This window comes from Grus americana, chromosome 9 (assembly GCF_028858705.1).
Source record: "Grus americana isolate bGruAme1 chromosome 9, bGruAme1.mat, whole genome shotgun sequence".
NCBI lineage: Eukaryota > Metazoa > Chordata > Aves > Gruiformes > Gruidae > Grus > Grus americana.
In genome coordinates, this window is record NC_072860.1 from 5,967,445 (window position 1) to 5,988,435 (window position 20,991).

General features: G+C 38.1%; 1 protein-coding gene across 3 annotated transcripts in view; it reads right to left on the reverse strand.

Annotated features, from left to right (window-relative positions):
* CAB39 (calcium binding protein 39) overlaps positions 1 to 20,991 on the reverse strand; it is a 43,311-nt gene that overhangs the window by 11,228 nt on the left and 11,092 nt on the right. For all 3 annotated transcript variants that reach the window (XM_054835246.1, XM_054835248.1, XM_054835247.1), the window contains exons 2-3: positions 10,044 to 10,200; positions 1,387 to 1,551 (exon numbers count right to left, since the gene is read on the reverse strand). In XM_054835246.1, coding sequence (XP_054691221.1) covers positions 1,387 to 1,551; positions 10,044 to 10,157 — 279 coding nt within the window. In that variant the 5' untranslated portion in view covers positions 10,158 to 10,200. The remainder of the gene's footprint in view (positions 1 to 1,386; positions 1,552 to 10,043; positions 10,201 to 20,991) is intronic.

The window sequence follows — 20,991 nt, forward strand, 5'->3', positions numbered from 1 at the left end:
TTGTGCAACAAAGCAGCAGAAAGTCCACAAGCAGGAAACTATTCGCAATCTTTTCAAGTCCCCTTAGAATAAAATGAATAGTTGTCCTTAATGAGAGCAAGCCTGCATAAATTGTTATCATTCTTCATTACCAGGAGATAATGAAGGTTTGCTTCACTAATAACCAGGCTGAGTAAACACCAAGTTGATAAGAATCTAGAGGTCAGCAGAATCCAGATGACGTTTCATGATTTCCTTTCTTCAGCAATTAAAGGTCATCACATTTCAGCATTCCCTCTCAGCTTTCCCAGGTCTCCTTGCTTATTTAACAGCCTGAATGTTTTATGTTTGGTATAAACAGTTGTGTGGGTAGGGAAAAAAATACCACCATATTACAATTAAACACAAATCAGAGGGAGTTATGGGTGGGGTGGAGGGGAGAGAAGAAAGAACAGGGAAGAAAGCCATTGTTTTTTGGAATGCCATACTACAATAGGACTTTAAACTGTTGTGATTGTGAACAACGTGCTTATGAACAATCCCGTTTTTAAGTAACCTCAAGTGGGAGGGTCTTTATGGTCAAGGCTGTGGGGTGAGATACATGGGGTTTGGCTCCTTTCCTAGGCAGCCACACACTTCTTGCAGGACCTCAGGGAAAATAGGACAATCCAATTGTACTGCAGTTTCTCAGAACTAAATAGGGTGATTTTTCACTACGGCAGAGGGAATTTGAATTATTCCATGTGGTGTGGTGACAAATGCCAGATAGAGGTTTATATAGAGATACATTTGAATACAAATAAGTATTGCTATTTTGAAGTAATCAATAAAAATTTGAGGTGGTTTTGGGTTCATTTTTTTTTTTTAAACTGAAAAATAGATGAGGAAAACAAAAAAGGTTGCATCATTTGTTTCTGAAGAGAGAGAGAACAACTGGACTATTAATAAAACTAACAGCTTTAACATTTATGAAGAATTTTAAATATCTAAGTTATGACAATTTTCTTACTTTTCCAAGTAATCTATTTTAACGAGATAAGAATATAGACAAGCCTTGCAGTATTATAGCTTGTGTTCACTATGGTATTACTACTAAAAGATTAACCCTTCTGTGTACACACAGTTAAGAATTATTCCATAATTTTAACAGAACTGTATCATCAGGATTAGAGGTTTACCTACTTCAATTTTGTGTGGTTTATGTGCCTAAATTCACAGATTTCATATTCTATATTTGCTAAATTTTCTAGGTTGTTTGGCACAATGAGTTCTTCTAACGGTTTTGTCCCAGCCAGAAAAAAAAACAGCTGAAGACTGAAAGATATCTTAACCAATTAAAGTGGCAGGAATTCAGATACGTTTATTTTAACATATACAATAGAAGAAATGTCAAACTTGTTTTCTTACCTCAAAATCAATTAGCTGCAAGTCGGCTACTAGGGTACTAAGAAGACCACTGTTGTACAGCTCTTGAGCAAGCTGTGCCACAGCTTCTGTCTGCGGTTCTTTTTCATTTGTGCCATACAAGATTTCTTTCATGGCAACAAGGTTTTTTGAGACCTCCTCAGTGGCCTAAAGAAAATGGGAAAAGAATACAGTTAGAGCTCAATGTCATTTGTCTTTGTAACTGCACATTCTTATTATTCTTAACATCTGCAAACTTCTTTAAGGAAAAAAAAATCTGGAAATGACAACTTGTTAAAAAAAATTATAATCTTTCTGCAAATAAGACTGTTATATGTTATTAAAAAAACCAAACAGCGCAGAGGCAGGACACACGCAATTTATTTGACAAGTTACCAAAAGCAAAAATCTCTTCCTTTTTACTGCCTTTAAACTTCCCATTCAAAAATCCCCTAAAGAATAGCAACGGGGTGAAAGGAACCCAACAAAATTTCCATTCTGTAAAACAGAGATACGCAGGATCAGATTGGAAAACATGACATGGAGACACATGCCTGCCTCTAGTGAACTGCTCAGGGACACCAAATGTGTCCCTCCTACAGATTTGTACTCATCAGGTTTTGTCAACTATTAGGCTCACATTCCAGTCAGCGGGGATGAAATTTTTCCTTTCCAACTAACAAAACCTGAAAGAGAACCTCCTTTAATATCTCAGTATACAAGAACAGACTGGCAAACAGTCCCAGAAAGAGGTGCATTCAAACGAACACAGTGATACAATTAAAAGTCTAAGATGCTTCCCACTGAAGTCATAGAGTCATAGAATGGTTTGGGTTGGAAGGGACCTCAAAGATCACCTAGTTCCAACCCCCCTGCCATGGGCAGGGACACCCTCCACTAGACCACATTGCCCAAAGCCTCATCCAACCTGGCCTTGAACACTTCCAGGGATGGGGCATCCACAACCTCTCTGGGCAACCTGTTCCAGTGCCTCACCACTCTCACAGTAAAGAATTTCTTTCTAACATCTAATCTAAATCGACCCTCCTTCAGCTTAAACCCATCACCCCTTGTCCTGTCACTACACTCCCTGATAAACAGTCCCTCACCATCCTTCCTGTAGGCCCCTTCAGGTACTGGTAAGCCACATCTTACAGAAGACAGACAGATCTGACCTCTCACTTCGGGAAGCCAGCATAAGGAATTCCTAAGTTGTCGTGATGAGCTGGAATAACATTTAGCAATGGAAGCAGAGTTCTCTCACAAGTTAAAAAAAAAAAACCCACCAAAATCAACAAGAACACTTCTAAACACCCAGTTCTGAATCTTAAAACATAAAACACAGTTACCTTGGAGAAAAAAAGAACTACTCCTTTCAATATATATGTTTACATAGCTCGGGGGCAAAATGCTGAAGATGATCATCAAAAATAGCTGGTTTAATTATATTGTATTAGTTCTTCACGTGCCTAAAAAGTATGAATGGTTTGTAAGTGCACTGATTTTTAGTAATTAGATGAACCTGCCAAGAAGGTATGCATACACTTTAAAGTATTTACGATTGGTGCCATGGAAAATTAATGAAGTGAAAAAAGTGATTACTTTCTGGATATTACCTGTCTTATAAGTAGGACGTAAAAGGATTTCTCGTTTGCTCGTTATATCTAGAGAGGCTTAAGATCAGCATGACCACACTACTCAAGCCAAAGCCATTCCAGCTTTGCTAGGTATGCAAGTAAGGATTCTGTGACCTTTAAAGAGGCTCTGTATCATTTTTAGCTCCTCCACAACTTTCCACTCCCTGCTGCCTCCCTTTTCTTGCTAATTGCAGTTCCTAATCCCAGTTGCCTCCTCCTTAATCGAAATTCCAAAGGATTTTCTGTGCACTGTTAGTAAGACAGCAAGAAGCAGGTGCTCAATATGCCTGCTTAGATTCATGACAGCTCCTGAAGATGTAAAATGAGAAAGCCAGCTCACCATATTGTAGTAGTATTATGCCACACAATTCAGAAGAAATACCACTTTACTACGAAAAGAACAGGAACATGTCTCAAATGTAGATATATAAAGAGATGCCTTTGAAGCATGGCTACCAAAAAAAGAGGAAGCAGCAATAAAAAAATCTATTGCAGTTTGTCCCTGCACACTAATTTAGAAAGCAAGATGAAAGAAGAAAGGCAGAGGTTCAAGTAGCTACCTATTTTAAGACAGTGGCAATATGGAGGGCATGCCTGCAATTAAGAAAAACGCCAGTGGGGAATTTTTCATACCAAAACCCCAGAAAACAGAACAACCCCTCCAAAACTTTAATAATCACACTTGAAGGCTGTCCCTCGCCACCACCCCAAGAAAGACACTTATAATGGAAATACTTACAAACCAGACAGAAAAAAATAGTTTCCAAACAGTGACTTTTTTTTTTATATAATTTTATAAAATCGAAGAAAAAAGCAGCCTTCTGGCCTAACACAAACATACAACTCAGTAAATTCAAGAAGAAACTTTATTTCTCATACTCTTCACAACTGTGAAGACCATCTGAACGTGCACCACTTGAACTTGGAATGACATAGGGCTTTAGTGGGAAGTAACGGTTAGACACACATAGAACAGCTTGGGCTGGAAGGTACCTCAGGAGGTCATCAGGCTCCAATCACCTCCTCGAGGAGGGCCAACCTCAAAGTCCTATCAGGTTGATCAGGCTCATGGCCAGCCATGCTCTGAACATCTCTGTGGATGGACACTCCACAACCTCTCTGGGCAATCTGTACCAATGTCTGACTACCTTCATCATGGAAAGAGACTTGCTTGTATCACTTCAACTTAGGCTGAACTATCATTTCTGGATACATACTGCAAATACAAAAATAGGAGGTTTTCTGAAAGTATTACATCAATAACCAAGATGTTTTGATGCACTACACTTCCATAAAATATGACATTTCTATATTCCCTCCTCTCCTACTCTAAAACTCAACATCAAAAGGACTAGAAAAACTTTTAAATTTGTTTTAGAATCTCTGTACTCTTCCACATTCCATGAACTCTCGAACACAGTCCAAACACATGATGTGCAGAGCTATTTTTGCCAATTCAGATGCAGAATGGAATTTAGATAGCTACACCAAAAAATATCATGCTACATTAAGTATCAATGTTAAGAGCTAAGTGAAAAACTAGTAAAAAAATTCAAGACAGACAAAAGAAGGCTAGCTAGCATTACTTGCAAGATTTACTAAGATACTGAGATCTAAATAATTACCTAATACACTGCTTTAACAGGGAAAAAAATCTCTAGAGAAAAAATCAAAATGCATAGTAAACTTCATCCAAAAACCCATGATCAAAAGCAGAATTAACAATCAGACACTATATATATATAAAAATAAAATATATATATTCTAATATAATATATAAGCAGGGTATATTTTATATATACAGAATATATACACACACATGGAATAGATATTTTATGTATTCTACATAATATAGTCTATAAATATTTTATATATTAAAACTAAATTTAAATATATTTCTACAGATACTGAAAAATTTATATATTCTCAACACTGAGAAGAAGCAAACAGAGTTTTAGAGAAAAACTCTGTGACAAGTCACATTTGAAATTCAATGGTGCCAGACAATCAATACTGTTTGAGGGCAAGTCAAACTATAAAAGTAAAACGTAAAGTAAGGAAGATAAAGAAAGTACTTTTTTCTCTATTTTTATCAAAGACAGGAAGAAATTATTTACAAATAAAACCAGACACCATGAAGTCACATGTATGACTGTCACACCAGAATCAGCTGCACATCTTTATAGTCACCTATGAACCATCATGGTTTATTCTAGTCCCTAGGTTATTTCACAGATATTTCCAAAATTTACTATTTCCTTAAATGCTAAGCAGTGCAAATACCAAATACTACATATAGACTTGTACAGCTGGAGTATCTGAGTTTTATGAAGCAACACTTGCCTTTACTTTGAGAAACACTAGAGAAAGATACAGAACACACAATCAGTCCTTAAGCATTTAAGGTGAGCTCAGCGGGCTCTAGGTCTATGGCTAGGGGGGTTCTATCCACATTGATAAAGCAATTACATGAATTGCACTATTAATGAAAACATCAATGAAAAAGGTAAACTAGCTAATTTTGAGCCTGTACTTAGTGAATATTTTACTAGTCTAGAGCAGTATCCATCATAAGTAACAAACACCATTTAATGATTCTGTTTAAATTATTTGGATTTCAAAATGCTTACAAAACCATGCAATTTTGTAAATATATGATTATCTACATCAGTGCCACTAGTTTATTTTAAAGGCCAAAAAAGATTACATTACTTTTCAGCAGATGTCTAGGATGAAGATATCATTAAAGAGCTAAGTTCAATTAGAAGAGAAGCATGTCTTCTCACCCATCACTCCCAGAAGAAACTCCATCTTTACCCTTTGAGTAACAGCCCCATGCAGTAGGCAAGGCAGATTACTTAACCTTTAGCCTTCTTTCAACCATGAATTAATTATAGACATGTGCATAACAAATTTAAAATTTTACTGCTTTATATATGACAGGGTTAATTCACTAAATGAAATCTGATCTATGCCTATGGCAACATGACATAATATTACACCTGGATGGCTGAATCAAATAAATAGCATATTGCTTTGTCCCATACATTTAGTATACTGTCCATTGTATAGAGCTGGTAACTTAAAGAAGATTGAGACCGACCATGCCTGCAAGAGGCAAGCCGCACGGGTTAACAACATAGCTGAAACAATTATCCGAGAGCCAAAACCAGAGCTGTTCTGGACAGGTTAACCCAAGGTCAGAGAGTAGAGAAGAACAAGTTTATTACATGAGTAAATATTTACCTTCACGACAGTAAACGTGTGCCACACACCAAGTGAACTGGTAGTATAAAAATACATGCTGATGTCAGCCAAAGAGGAGGAAGAGTAATAAAAGACTAACTAATGGACTAGATCAAGGGTAGGTCCTGTTTATACGAAAGGAGTTTTCCTTCCCCTTCCCTTTAGCCCCCTTGTGAAAAAACATAAGCAATGGAAAACTAACAGCATGTGTGATGAACACATTTTGAGTTACAGAGCACTCGTCAAGTTTCCTTTCCAAAATACTGACAGACCGCAAGCTATCGCCTCTACCCCAAGTAAAAGGCTGCAGCCAAGAAGCACCCCGAGTCACGGCATGCGAGGCAGGCTGGCTGCGGCCAGGCACAGTCCAGCTCTCGCAGACACTTCAGATCTCAGCTCCTAAGCAGGTAACACAAACTGAAAGAACATTTGAAAATGACCTGAAGAATTACCCGGTTAATTTTTCTCCAGCATTCACAGAGCTCAAAAAAAAGTAGATTAACAGGCAACTAGAATTCATTTTTGAATTTCAGATTTTTATTTATAAAACAAATTTTCCAGTATTACAGGGCAGAATGTTTCATAACCGCACAAGATGCATCATGACCACTACTGTTGTTTTACATCTTTTGCTTTGAAGAATCTCTTCCTTTTTGATTATAAAGAACATACAGGAACATACAGTCCAAGCTTTAAAAATCATTCTTTTTTACTTTGCTTTTTCTTCCTCTCACAAAACATTAAAGCTTTTAAATTTCAGTCTCAGCACTGAAAAAAAACCTGAGGCATTCCGTTCAAACATAATTAATTACATTTGTAAGTTCTACAGAAAATTATTTGTCTAATTTTCTTATAAATCTGTATTTCCAAGTGTGTTAGCAAACTGTCAAAGAGCATCCTCTACATTGCAGCAAACTAAATATTTTCATAACAGCATTGTGCTGCTACTGCATGGTAGCAACTACAGTGAACTACATATTAAAAACAAACCCACTGTGGTACTGCAGTAGAAAAGTACTAGTTTGTCTTTGGAACCTCAGCCAGGCATAAGGTATAAAACAAAAGGGCATTTACTATTCATTTCAATTTGTGGAAGAAATATTTAAAACAACAATTACATTTTGAAACATTCAGTTCACTTCAAGACATACTGAATCTTTTTTTTTAGTCTAATCTACATACCCTTTTCAAACTCCGTATGTTCAAGAGTAAAGAAAATATGCAACTATGAGTACTTAATTTTAAGAAACAAAGCAGCGTAGGAAAAGTAAGTATTCCCTGCACCCAAAACAGTGTCTTTACCACAAACAACAATCAACACTGAGTATGTACCATGCTGTTTAGCCTTGGAAGTTCATTGCCGTTACGTGACAGGCTACAAAAGCACACCCCTGGATGAAACGGCAACAATAGAAGCAGAAATTAATAGAAGAGAGAGATCATATTTTATGCAAGTCTAATCACTAATAAAATGGAGTTATAAAAAAAAAAAACCAACTCTGGCATTCTCCCCTTTTCCTAAAGGGGTAATTATTTTTGTGCTTTACATGCAGTGAGTTTTTCCATTTCTGTTCCACTACTAGCCACAGAACTCACCCTTTCATCAGCACAGAATTCTTCTCCAAAGGAGGCTGGAAAGTTACATTGGAGAAGGGACCATAATAATAAAGGAGTAGTGAAAGATAAAAAGATGCCTAAATACTAAGACATGGGCATGTAGAATTTTTTCTTCTTTCTTAATAATGGCTACTGCTCAGACCTTGGCTGTCTTTTAACTCCAAATTTACTCCAGACTATTTCTATAGACTGGATAGGAAGAGGGCACAAATTCAGGGCATTTAACCAGAGCTGTACCCTCCAAGATGTGATGACTGGTCCATAAGATATAGAAGAACTTTCTCTGTCAAACCAGCAAACAAACCGAGAACCTGAGATAAACTGCCACAACCACGGTCACCTTCATGGAAGCCTTGGCTTGCCAACGACACAACTATTTCCTGAAGAATCTCTGTATGGACATGTGGACACTGGTGTTATGAATATTCAGATTCATCAACTGGTCTCCTTTGTGAATAACAAGGCTGACAGAGGCCAGCACTATCATACCCAGCTCAGTCTTGTGAATGTCAGTATTTAACCCTCCTCACGTTTAACCTAGTGAACGTGGGTTGCCTTCTTATCTCCTTCAAACAAAATGTGTTGCTTTCTATGTGACACAGGAGAAACGACTCCACAGGCTTAGCGTGCTATTTCTTGTCAAAGCAGCAGCCTCACATAAACAAGGTCTTTAAAGAAGATGGAGGTATGAGATTAAAGGCCAGCAAGAAGCAAATGGTACATAATAATCTTCAGCTACAGCTTCAAGAACACAGGCACGTGATACAGTGTACAGCTATGCACAATGGAATGAAGATGGTCTGTTCCCCATTAAAGGTCTAAGCAAAAAGAAAAAGATGACACAAAAGAGCACGGGTTTTAAGATCAAGCCACATCTCTCGGAATTAATAATGAGGCTGAGACGAAGGAGGCAGTGCCATGCCTCATCACAGACTCTTCAGAATGCACCTACCCCTCCTCTCCTGACAGATGTCTTTATTACAGAAAGAAGAAAAGCAGCAGCAAATGAAAATCCTCCCAGCCTCCACACAGGCCTGCACAACAGGCCATAACATTTTTCTCTCCAGCAAGAGAGAAAAAGCATCAGGGATTAATACTATGGAACTCTGCAAGAGATCTGGAACATACCATGTGCTGCCACTGGGGTAGAAGATGCTGATTTTAAAGAACATCAGGATAAAGTTGGCAATTGAGTTAAGACCCAGATTCACCTGCACTTAAAGTAGCAGTGCCAAATATAGGTGAAACTGGATGTAGAGAAGCTGGCCACACTCTGCTTAAAAAATACTGGTGAATGTGAAAAAGACTGTGACTAACTCCTACACGTGACCCTGTGAGGACGCCAAGAATGGCACAGAACAGTTAAATAATGCTGGGAGAGGATCCAAGAGGGTATCTTAGCCTGCTTCAAAAGCTGGTAGATTGGAGGGGGAGATGTTCTGTTTGCTTGGTTTTTTGGTTTGGTTCTAGGACTTTTCTGGAAGTATTGAAATCTAAGCCCTTGTGCTGAGTTTATCAGGAAAAACCTCATCTAAACAGTGAATATCCCTGCCATACAAGTCACTAGATGGGATGAGCTCACACAGGCTGAAATTTTAGGAAAGTTATCAAGACTACTAGTTGAGAAGTAAACAACTGTCAACAGGTACAGATCATGAAGTAGCAAACCATCCTATCTAAAGGAAACTGCAGCAGCACAGGAACTTTACACCACATCTGTGGGCTGAAGAAAAGGCAAGGAGAGGTAAAAGTATATCCTCTACTGACATGCATGGAGACACAAAGTTCCTCGGTTTCAGTAACAGAGACACTGGGAACATTTGCATGGACAAGCGCAGACAGAACTACTGTACTGTAATAAAGTCACTACAGTGCACACAAGTACCACAACACCGTATGGCTGTGAGCTGCTTATTAAAGAATGCAACGTCCTACAGTTCCAAACCAACTTATTTTAAGTATTTTATCAGCTGCCAGTGGCATAAAAAAGCAAAGCCAATCAACATGAAACATACCTGTTCAAAGGTACATAATAAAACTTACCCTTTATCAGAGTATAAAACCCCCCAAAAATTCCTAATTGAGTCAGTTTCAACAGCTGTAGATTTCTCTCCCCCCCCCTTTAATTACTGTTTAGCAATTGGAAAGCCCCAACTGTACCTTTTCTGCCTTTTTGTCAGAGATATCTTGCTTTTCTAGAACTGCCATACTTTCCTTCAGGTTCTTCACTATGTCTGCAGGAGACTTGTGGGACTTGCCAAAAGGGAATGGCATGTTTGCGAGCCACACGGTCTTCCTTCTACAGCTCCTGCTTCACCTGGAAAAGGAGAAGAAAATAAAAAACGCACGTGAAAGATAGAAACATGAGGTCAGTATAACAACACACATGAAGATCAAGAGAGAGTAGTAAAGGTATTCATATGTGGAATAACCATCCTCTACAGTTGAACTAGAGGTTGCCATGACAAACAAATACTTTTGTTTCTAATTCTTTTAAAACACAAGATACTGAATGTAAGAACTCACATTATGATCATTATCTCACGCTACAGGAACAAATTAAAGAGTACATTAATTATTTCCAAAGCCACATACTGCACAAATGCCACATATGGCCAAGACTAACAAGGATAAATTATTCCAATTAATGTTGTCAAGCAAAATGACATCTTATACTAGGTCTTTGACACACAAGTCATCATGTCCCAGTGGCTCTGCCATGACTGTCCCGGTACATGCTTTTACCCATATTCATTCCCTAACTAATGCAAAGCAGACCACAAAGCCTGTGCCTTAGTGCAGAAGCTATGAGCGTGATGCAGACGAGGCTACAAACAGCAGCTTATTTGTATGTCAAAACATTTGGTATGCCCTATTTTTTTCGTATCCGTATTACTGTAATTTCATATCGAAATACAGTCTCACCCCCATTCACTTTATGAGAAACAAAATTTGTCACCAACAGGGACATAAATAAGGCACTTGAAAACATTAAAACCAAACACCTGATATGTATCTTTTCAGAAAGATAAAACTTATCTTACAGAGGCAATTTTCCTTCCCTAAAAATATTTGGCTCTTGAATCCAAATACATTCACTCCTCTGTATATTTACATATATTTGCTTTTACACACACGCACATATATTCACTTCTGTATACAAAATAGAAAATCATTACTAGTATAAATGAGTATACAAAAGCATTTGTTACTAAACACGTACACCCCCATTTAAACAATAATAAAAACTTCTTACAAATGAGTTCCATAAAGCATACTTCTAGAACTCTAGACAGAAAAGAACAGGAAATCCTGCATTAAAAATGCTGACAGTGCTACTTCTGCTAGACACAAAAGACAACTCAAGCTGACAGAGCAGAGATTACACTGTCATTACAAAGAAGGGCTATTACCCTGAAAGTTAGTAATTTCTATCTCGGCTCAATGTCTGTGAAGTTAGTAACAAGTCAGCTATAACCACTACATGTTAAAGTTTCTTACCTAATACCATGCACTTTGAGCCTTGATTAAGATACCAGCTCATTCACCATGAACTCCAAAATGTTAATCCTGATCTTATTTGATCATGTTTTGATCAAGGATTAAAAATACAAGCACTCAGATCTTTAGCCAAGAAAGTTTCCATAAATAGGTATTTCGGGTAAGCAGTTAGAGAGATCATCCCTTCAGTCTTCCATGCCTGCAACCGATCTAACAGAGCTGATCAAAAAGCATACGGTAGGTAGTTTTTAAATCAGATTACTTTCAGATAAAAGTATCAGCGTGAATGTTGAAAGATGACCTTCCACCAGCCATTTCCATTCTTTAACAGATCATAAGGACTTTTCTGTTGCTTTTATTTTGTAGTATAGTAAGTGTCTCATTATAGTAACCTGTCGTTCATAATCTGCACAAAGAAGAGGTTGTAACGCTGAAATTACAAATGCAGGACTGGTGTCCTAAGAAATAAAGAAGTGCCCACAGCTCATTCCTTAGACAAGGGAATTCTACTCCTCTACTTTGTCACATGTAGTGGAAGAGAGACCCACCTTTAAGAAAAGCGTGACTATTCATTGTTATTTAATGAAAATGTAATGGCGTTTAAAACAATGTTTAATGAAATTTTTACACGGGAATTTTTTTCCAGAAAGAGATACGTGTGAAAGTAAGTACGAGTTCCCCACAACATAAATGACAGACCTCGAGCATCACAGCAACATTTGAAATGTTCCCTTTATCTCTCCCTTTGATTACCACCCCTGCCAAATTAAGATGAGCCCTGAAAACAAAGCTGGATTCTTTCATGCTTGCATATCATCACTGATAATAATAGCATTTAACAACTACTCAGCATATTCATTCTGGAAGATGGCTATGCCCATGTAACAGAGCAGGATTGGCTCAAAAGTTGCTGGTCTTAATTCCTTGGATTATGTGTTGAATAAAATCCATTAGGAATCAAAACAGTTCTTCAAGAGAATAAAAATATTATACGGAATCACAAAATCTGGTATCACAGCAACATACAAAGAAAAGAAATCAAAACCAAGAAAATGTCTCTGCACGCTCATTTTCTGGATCACAGCTATGTTACTTCTAAACTAGACGACTACATGGATAACATATATACCATATAGAAATATAGAACAACGACAAACAACTGTCCTCACGGTGTGCGCAATGTCTAGGTTTGCAAAACTTGTTTTCCCTCCAGATAGTGCTCAATTTCTTCTTTAAATTAAAAATAGCCTACCACTTTGACTTATTCATGAAACCTTCCAGGTTCTGCATAAATCAGATACACCTACGTGCGTACACAAGTCATATATAAGCTTTACTGTATGTACTAGCACATCTAATAGAAAATAATCAATTAATAACAGTTCACTAGCATATATTTGTACTAACCATTTTTTCCCAATTCAGGTAAGTTCCTGTATGAATTTCTCATAAGCAATTTAGAAAAATCAGGAAAGACTGCCAGCACCAGTAAGAAGGAAATCCACATCCTTGATTACTGAAGGTGACGTCATGCTTCAAGGTATTTCGTTTACTATATAAAATGGAATAAATGCATTGTCTCTGCTATTTCAATTTTATTACTGGAAGGAATGCAGTGGCACTGCCAGGAACATCATCTGGGGCCTCAAGACTGAAGACCCCACCAATCCTGACGCAAAACTCTGTTACTGAAGAACCTGCGCCATATCCTGCCAGGAAAAAAAAAAAAAAAAAAGGCAAGCAGGAGCAGTCCTTTGTCTCTCAGAGCTGTACTTCATGCAGCGAAGAGAACATAGACAGGCTGTTCCCTTTTCAGCCCAGCAAAACTACCCCCAGCAGCACTCTGTGCACAATAGACAATGACAACATCTGTGTGAGATCGGAAAGAACTGCAACCACCCACATCTGCAAAGCGAGAAAAAAAGGAAACATCAAATGACATTTTCTGTAAATAAGAACAGACCTTACATCATGTCAAATGATAACTGTTTCACATTACTAGCACCTGGTTGCCTTGCAAATTCATGATAAAATTTTGATTGTTGCTTAAGAAAGGGATCACAGGAGTCTTGACAAGTTAAACTGCAACAAGTACATGGACAGCTCTGAGCTCTGCTGGGCTGCTTTGCCTTATCTTACCTTCCCAGAAACCTCGCTGCTTTTATCCATTTGTTAAAACAGACCATGAACAATATTATACAAAACTTGGGCTGTCTTAGGCATGCTTTTTATTTCATCAGTACTCAAGCATGACAAATGTAACAAAATTGAAGGTCCTCAAAGCACTGGTGTCACGGCCACATTTAGAAATCTTAAATGACGTTATAAATCCAAATGGACAGTCCAACAACAATATGGCATGCAGCCAAATACCCAGAGATTTAAGCTGAACTGACACAGAGCGACTGACACATACTCAGACACACTGGGACATTTGGGCTTTTGTGGTAACAAGAGATAGCAGTCCCACTGTTTCAGATAGTATATAATTTCCAGCTCTGCCAATGCAGCATACATCCATGTGCAGTTTGCTTTATGGATAAGGCTTTACATTTTCTATTCACTGCATTGACCACACAATCAATTAACGTCCAATTTAAAACTAATGTGTTACATATATAAGATTGTTTTTTTAACTAAGCAGACAACACTTAAAAGCGTTTCTCTGTGACAACAGCCCTGTTGAAGCAAAAAAAAAAAAGCTGCAAGAACAAATATGGAAGCACGATAAACAAATCCCTCTTAATAAATTTTAATTCTCTAAAGAATATATTCACTAGCCTGGAGTATGCCCTCTCTTATAATTGTTAATTTTTTCTTATTTGAAGGGGCAGAAAATGTACAACCTATGTAAGAGAGATGTGTGCTACAGTTTAAAACCTGATTACTTAACAGCAGAAAGAGGTTTGTTGTTGTAGGTAGCATGTTGGGTTTTTTAAATAAAGTATATTGTAAGATGCCTACATGACTATTTTCAAGAAAAATACTGGTACAAGAAATAGTATATTAATGCACATGACCGCAGTGACATGTGCAAAGAGTTACTCCACAAATGAATTACCAGCACTTAAGTCTCACAGGTGCAGGCTTTTAAAGTTAGACAGAAGGTAAAGAAACACTAGCTGTATAAGCAAAGACACAAAAGTAAACTCAGCCTTTCTGCTTATGACATACCATGAATTACCACAACATTAAAAAGTTGCAACTTTTTTTCTCTCTGCACAGAAGTATAATCCATAACCAAACTATCAAATTAATTCAAGCATTCACACTATTCCAGCTCAGGAGAGCAAATATCCGCCTTTCTCCCATGCAAAATGCTACCTAAATAGCATACAATAAAGCCTACGTTCCCGATTTTGTGAAACAACCAGGTACAATAAACTCTATTTCTTATTCTATTGTAGGCCTCACAGTCTAATTGTACTATATTAAGTCTTCAGCTAGATCTTGTTGCCTTGTTTACACACCAAGAGTTTCAGGTGACTGCTTCTACTAAGCTCCTAATGAGGAAAAGAGGAAGAAAAAACCCTTCAGCCACTTCCTGGCTCCAACTGCACGTGTTAAAAAAATCCACGCCTAGTGAAAAAGCACATGGAACATCCAGTTAATGTACACATAAGAAAACTGCTAAAGATCAAACAAAATCAACATAATAAGGCCAAATAATTAACGGTATGGTTTCCCAAGACAAATGAGCCATCCCAATAGCTGGCAGACGACGACGTCCCATTCCCCCTCTGCTCCCAGCACCACGCTCCTTCCCCCACTTTTACACCAGGGCCAGCTGACCCATCCATGAGTTGATTCAGCTCACTAAGCTATCAGAAAACCAACACGTAAAAGGAAAGTAAGCAATGAGTAGCGTAGGGAATGTAGAAAAAGCATCCCTTTGAAGAGCGAGCAGTTGTGAATCAGCTCCCTCACCTCATGATCTCACTGTTAAGGCACTTCATGGTAAGGCTGGAGCCGAATCAACACTTCAGTTGAACTCCGTCAGTTACTTTGAGTGGTCTGACATTTGTCTGAATGCCCACTGTGCCGACTGAACTCACCAAAACGGCAGAGGACAAACCCAAATGGGGGGGGCAGAACCAACAAAGATTTCTGAGGTTCTTCAGACAAACCACAGCTGAAGGCACTCAGCTGTGAGCCAGCACCAGCCCAGGAAAGGGAGGAGGACAGGAGAGGGCTGGGGCAGGCAGGAGGGAAGGGCACACCACCTCCTCCTCCAGGTAGAGGGAGGCTGCCAACCTCTATCCTGAAACCATATCATGTGGCGATTACATTCAACAGCGTTAATGACACACAGGAGATTGACTCAAGCAAATACAGTTAAATAAGTTAATGAGTCTACAAAGGCAAAATATCTAGATTCACAATAAACAGTTGGGTCTGCTCTGTATACGGATTTTTAATTGACAATTTATCAGTCTATCACTGACGAAACATGCTGCATCTTGCTAAGGAGAGGCATGTTTGTATTAAAAATACAACACAGTGAGCGCGTGTTTGTCCTGATAGAACTCATTTCCCCTCAGAACCTGTTCTTTTGTTGTATGCCTCTTGGATTAACAAGGATCATTAAGCCAGTATTGAAAACAATAACGTAAATCAGTTTTCATCAGGTCTTATTGTTACAAGTGGCCATTAGTTCAGCTAGAATTCACCGCTGTGAAGTCTGGTTGGAATGATAAAACCAGAAATAGATCAAGAAATTATGCATTTTTTAAAGCACTGCCTCACTCTCAGACATGCCCAGCATCCAGAAGGAAGACTGACAGCCATTCCTTTGATCCAAGAACTACTTTTTATGCAAGCTACCATGCTCCCTGGGAAAAGAATATACAAGTACTTCAAAGCCAGAAGCAGACACCATATTAGCTATGCAGCCCTCTCGTACAAGATTATAGAATTTTACTGGTTATCAGAGTATTTAGCCAGACTTAAGTTACTGACTGTACTTTCTGTAAGTACCATTAGCGAGAAGAGCAGCAGCTGCCCTGCGCTGCACCAGGGCACGTGCAGCAGCTGGCACAGCAGGACAGCAGCCAGGTGCCACTCTGAAGCATCCGAAATATCACTGCAAGCTCATCCCTGCAAATTCCTGGCCACAGCACGTCTTCCTGACAGGCCTTACCACTTCTAATTGCAGAAGTGTAGTTGACCGAAGGCAGCATCCATCATTTCCTTTGGTATATTTGAGTACTCACATTCGTCATTAAAACATTCTTCTACATTTTTCACATGCCGTTGTCCACTACATCTTCCACTACCCTCGTTCTGGTTATGTGGTTTCCCAAAAGATTAAACAATTTTCTAGAGCCTCATCATTGTAACAAAGTAATTTTTCATTTTTCTTTTTGATATGCTAAACAAACAGAAACATGACAGCCTCTGATCCAAAATACCTGTCTAAATAGTAGAGTTTATTAACACAACCTCACATGCAAAACCTTCCTATCATGGAGGAAATGAGACTGATAAAGAGCAGAAGCCGCACCTCAATCTATTTCAGGGCTCCAGTATGAGCTATTTAGTATAACCATGGCTTAACCTGCATAAGCATGCCATGAACAGAATGGCTATGGCTGCAAATGGTAACTACTGGCACTACCAGCTGGCAAAATTTAAGAACATACTCCAGCTCTAAGGCATTTTTGCTATTCTCTAAATACATCTGCACATCTTTTCACCATTTCTTTCAACATAACTTTAAAACATTAATAGGAGGACTGCATCAATTGTCTCCTAAGTAAAATTTTTGACATACTAAACAACTAAAGCCATCAATGATCTGTTTGGATCTGTTGCGATATTTTGTGATGAACATAATTTATACATTTAAGTTTTCTTGCAAGAGAAGCATGTTCATTTCATACCTGGCACGTCCCACCCACCACTGAACACTAGCATGCTCCTTAAAATTCACTATTAACTTGTTCTATCAAGTCCACAGCACACAAAAGCTTTAATCTGATTCAAAAGCAGTTTCACAACTCTGCATCACAGAATTATTTGTGGTGTGACCCACTTAAAGATTAAAACGGAAAAAAAAAAAAGTCCCCATCTAAGAACGTAACTTAATTCAGAGAAAGATGAAATCATGAAGGAAAAAATTCTTTGCTGTAACACGGATGAACAATTAAGTAAACAAAAAATATCAATTCAATGGATTCAGAAAAAAGGAAAACTGGAAAATACATTTCTATGTAAAAATTAAATACACCATATGAGATAGCTTTCCATATTCTGAAAATTTCAAAGCAATTAAGTCCCCAGCAGTTCACAGCCCTGCTTGTTCCTTCAGCACCAAGTGCCAGCTGATTCCTTTCATTAAGCAGGCTTCTCTCTTGCCATTCAATTACTTTACTGATCCTTCCTCCTCTTCAAGAGCCTACTTCTCCAGCAGACACCTGCACCACGCTGGGGGAAAAGAAGGGCAGCTACTGCCATTAAACTCCACTAGCTCACTGCAGCCTCCTAAAACTACATTATACTTTGCGACTTGTACGTTATTTTATGCATGGCAGTTTAACACACAGCCACAGGACTTTTGCAGAAACTGAGGTAGAAATTGGTTTTCATTAAGGCTGCTGCATTTAAAGGGCTTCAGAGATCCAGCATAAGCACAAAAACTTGTTAATACTAATGCTTAGTATCTGAGATCCCAGTGCTTAGTATCTGAGATCTCCATATTCAGGGAAATCTTATGACTCAGCTTCTTTCCCTGGTGTACGGTTTAGAGTTACCCCACCCATTCATTTCCCCACAAACCTTACTGCTATATTGCAATATGGTATACAGACAAGCATGTAAATGCCTCACCCATTCCTTGGTAAATATTAAAAAAAAAATAATCACAAGTTTCACTACAAAAAGTGACTAGTATCTCTAACACACTGCACACAAAAAAAGAACTTACTTCAAGCTTTCAGAAAAGTTTTCAGATGATATGCCCGCTTCTGTCCAGGTTGAAGCTCAAATAATTTTCTCATAACCTGGCATTACAGTCAATCCCCTGTTGGCTCGGATGCCTTTACTGCATCATCACAAAACCCAGAATATTTGTTACATGACAAAAAACACTGCAATTATGTACGTGCCACTCTACCCACCCTTGGAAGCAAAAATGCAAAGCGAAAGAGTCTCCTTTGTAACTATTTCTATTCCTTAATATATATTATTTCCATTCCTTTCCACAGGTTTTCTCTTTGCATCAGATTTCTGATATACATCTAAGGGTTAATTTTGAGAGTGAAGAAGCGGCAAAAGGAGAGGCAGAAAGTACACTGCAGTTTAATCTCTGACTTCATTTCACACAGTGCAATATGCTCTACAGTTAACATGTCCCAATAACTAAAGACGGCTGTATGAATATCAGAAACCACACAGGCGAAGCACAGGAAACCCCACTAGCACCACATCAGCACTTAGTTTTTAACCAGAAAGCTGGTGCAATGGACACAGGAAAAATAGATTATCTAAAACATTAATTAATTATGTAAGAAAGGAGGATGAGAATCATAAGTACTAGCACAAGATAGGAAGAGAAATGCATGTGCGCTTTTTAGGCATTTTGTTTTGAAGAGAAGTTGAGAACAATTAAACTGCAAGAATGGTCCTGGGATTGCTCCAGGTGCAATCCTCTAAGGTGCAATTTTCTTTAGGGAATATTCCTTCAATAAAGCAAAAACTACACTCCTTAAAGCCAGTCTCTAGAAGCACAAGTAACAAAGCCCGGAGAAAAAAATTCAAAATTAATAAAGGATTTACCCAAATACAGTTTCAATAAGAACTGTGTTTTAGTATTACTTTAAAAAATAATGTTAAAAACACCAACAACATTTTTCCCATGGTTCCTTTACTTCCTTTGGAGACTGAATTCCATGACCTGCTAGAAATTTCTAATCTTCAACTTAAGTTTATCTAAGTTCAACACATCATAGCTGTTCATCTAAATTATCTGAATAACAACAGATATTTAACAAACATAACCTACAAAGGAAAAAGATCACTTAAGGGACAACAACATTAAAGCATGAAGTTAATGGGCTGCTAAATGATGATCCCAATGTAGCTCAGAACATCCTAAAAATATTGACTTAAGAACCGGGAAGATCTATCAAGGAGTATCCATCTTCCCTAACTGATCGCTACTGGCCACTGCCATAGGCAGAATATAACAATCTACACTAGTCTCTGCATTTTGATGTATTATACCTGTTAAAGCTTCCTCTCCAAAATAATCAATTTGGGACCCCACAATTAAAGACTATTTATGTTAGACTACTGTACGATTCACCTCAGTCCCACCAGCCCTTTAGATACTAGCTGAGATGACATGCAATCAAGCATAGCTTCATGTCTCTGGGTTTACTTTTATGCATTAGCTTGACATAACTAGGGCAGAAATCCAAAATCAACAAGGTACAGCAAGCTGCGTTGCAAAAAGATGTCGAGTCAATTGGTCAAACTCCTGAGACCATGGATAACTCCTCAATTCTGCCATTTTTACCTCTACTGAGAGATCTCACTGGCGTGACACAAAGATTAAAATGTAAATTATTCTGCGATCAACTCTCACAATCCAAGCTGATTCTTGCTACATGAAACCAAGAGAACTTGGCACATTATTCAATGATTACATATCTCCTCTGTGAAAGGGAGTTCCTGACAAATAACCTATGGGACTTATGTACTGAGTCATGGAGAAAGCAGGAGAGGAAAATCAATAAACGACTCAGAATCATGACCCCACCATTACTGTGAATCCTTTCCTTCTAGTTCATTACATCCTCATTCAGCAAAAGGAAAGAGTTGTTCAGTTAATTTTTTCCTTAAATTATCTCTTATCTAGTACTAGGAGCTGAGGCACAGGCAATATCTGAGCTGATCCATAAGGTCGTTATCCATTTGACAAATTTGCTTTCTGTCAAACTATTTTTTGCCATGGTCCCTAGCACTTAAAACACAGTTTTGATGACAATACAAAGTGTTTGTTGACACAGCTCTGTTGGTAAATCCTACTAGTTGCAGATACAGCTTATATTAGTAAAAAACACAACCTCTGATCATGATAACTGCAACTGTGTTAGGGCTTTCCTTGTGTAAGTACCTTTTTAAGAGTGCTCTTTCCTTGACACTGCCAACCAACATCGGTACCACCATAAATCAATTTTCCCAAACTAGCTGTATGGAGGTATCTTTTAGTATGGAACTTTCACCCAGCTTATCCTCAGATGAAAATCCCTACTTCCTCCTGACTACACTGTACCAAGGACAATGTGGCAGACAGGAAAACAGCACAGAGATCAGCAAAATCAGAGGCTAGCCAGGAGAAACTTCTCTTTTTTTCCCTAAATACTAAAGATTAAGAATTAGTTTCCTGGGTATCACTTAAAACAGGAAAAAAAAAAAAAATCAATACACATTATAGGCTAGAACACCTCCATGATATTCAGATGTACATCTCATTGCTACCAAGACACCAGTGTGTTTGTAAGGAATGACCTTATGAAAAGCAGCTGGCTGAAATTTAGCCTGAACAAAACCCTCATAGGTTTAAGAAAGAGAAAATGCATTGATAGTATTATCTCCCTTTTCA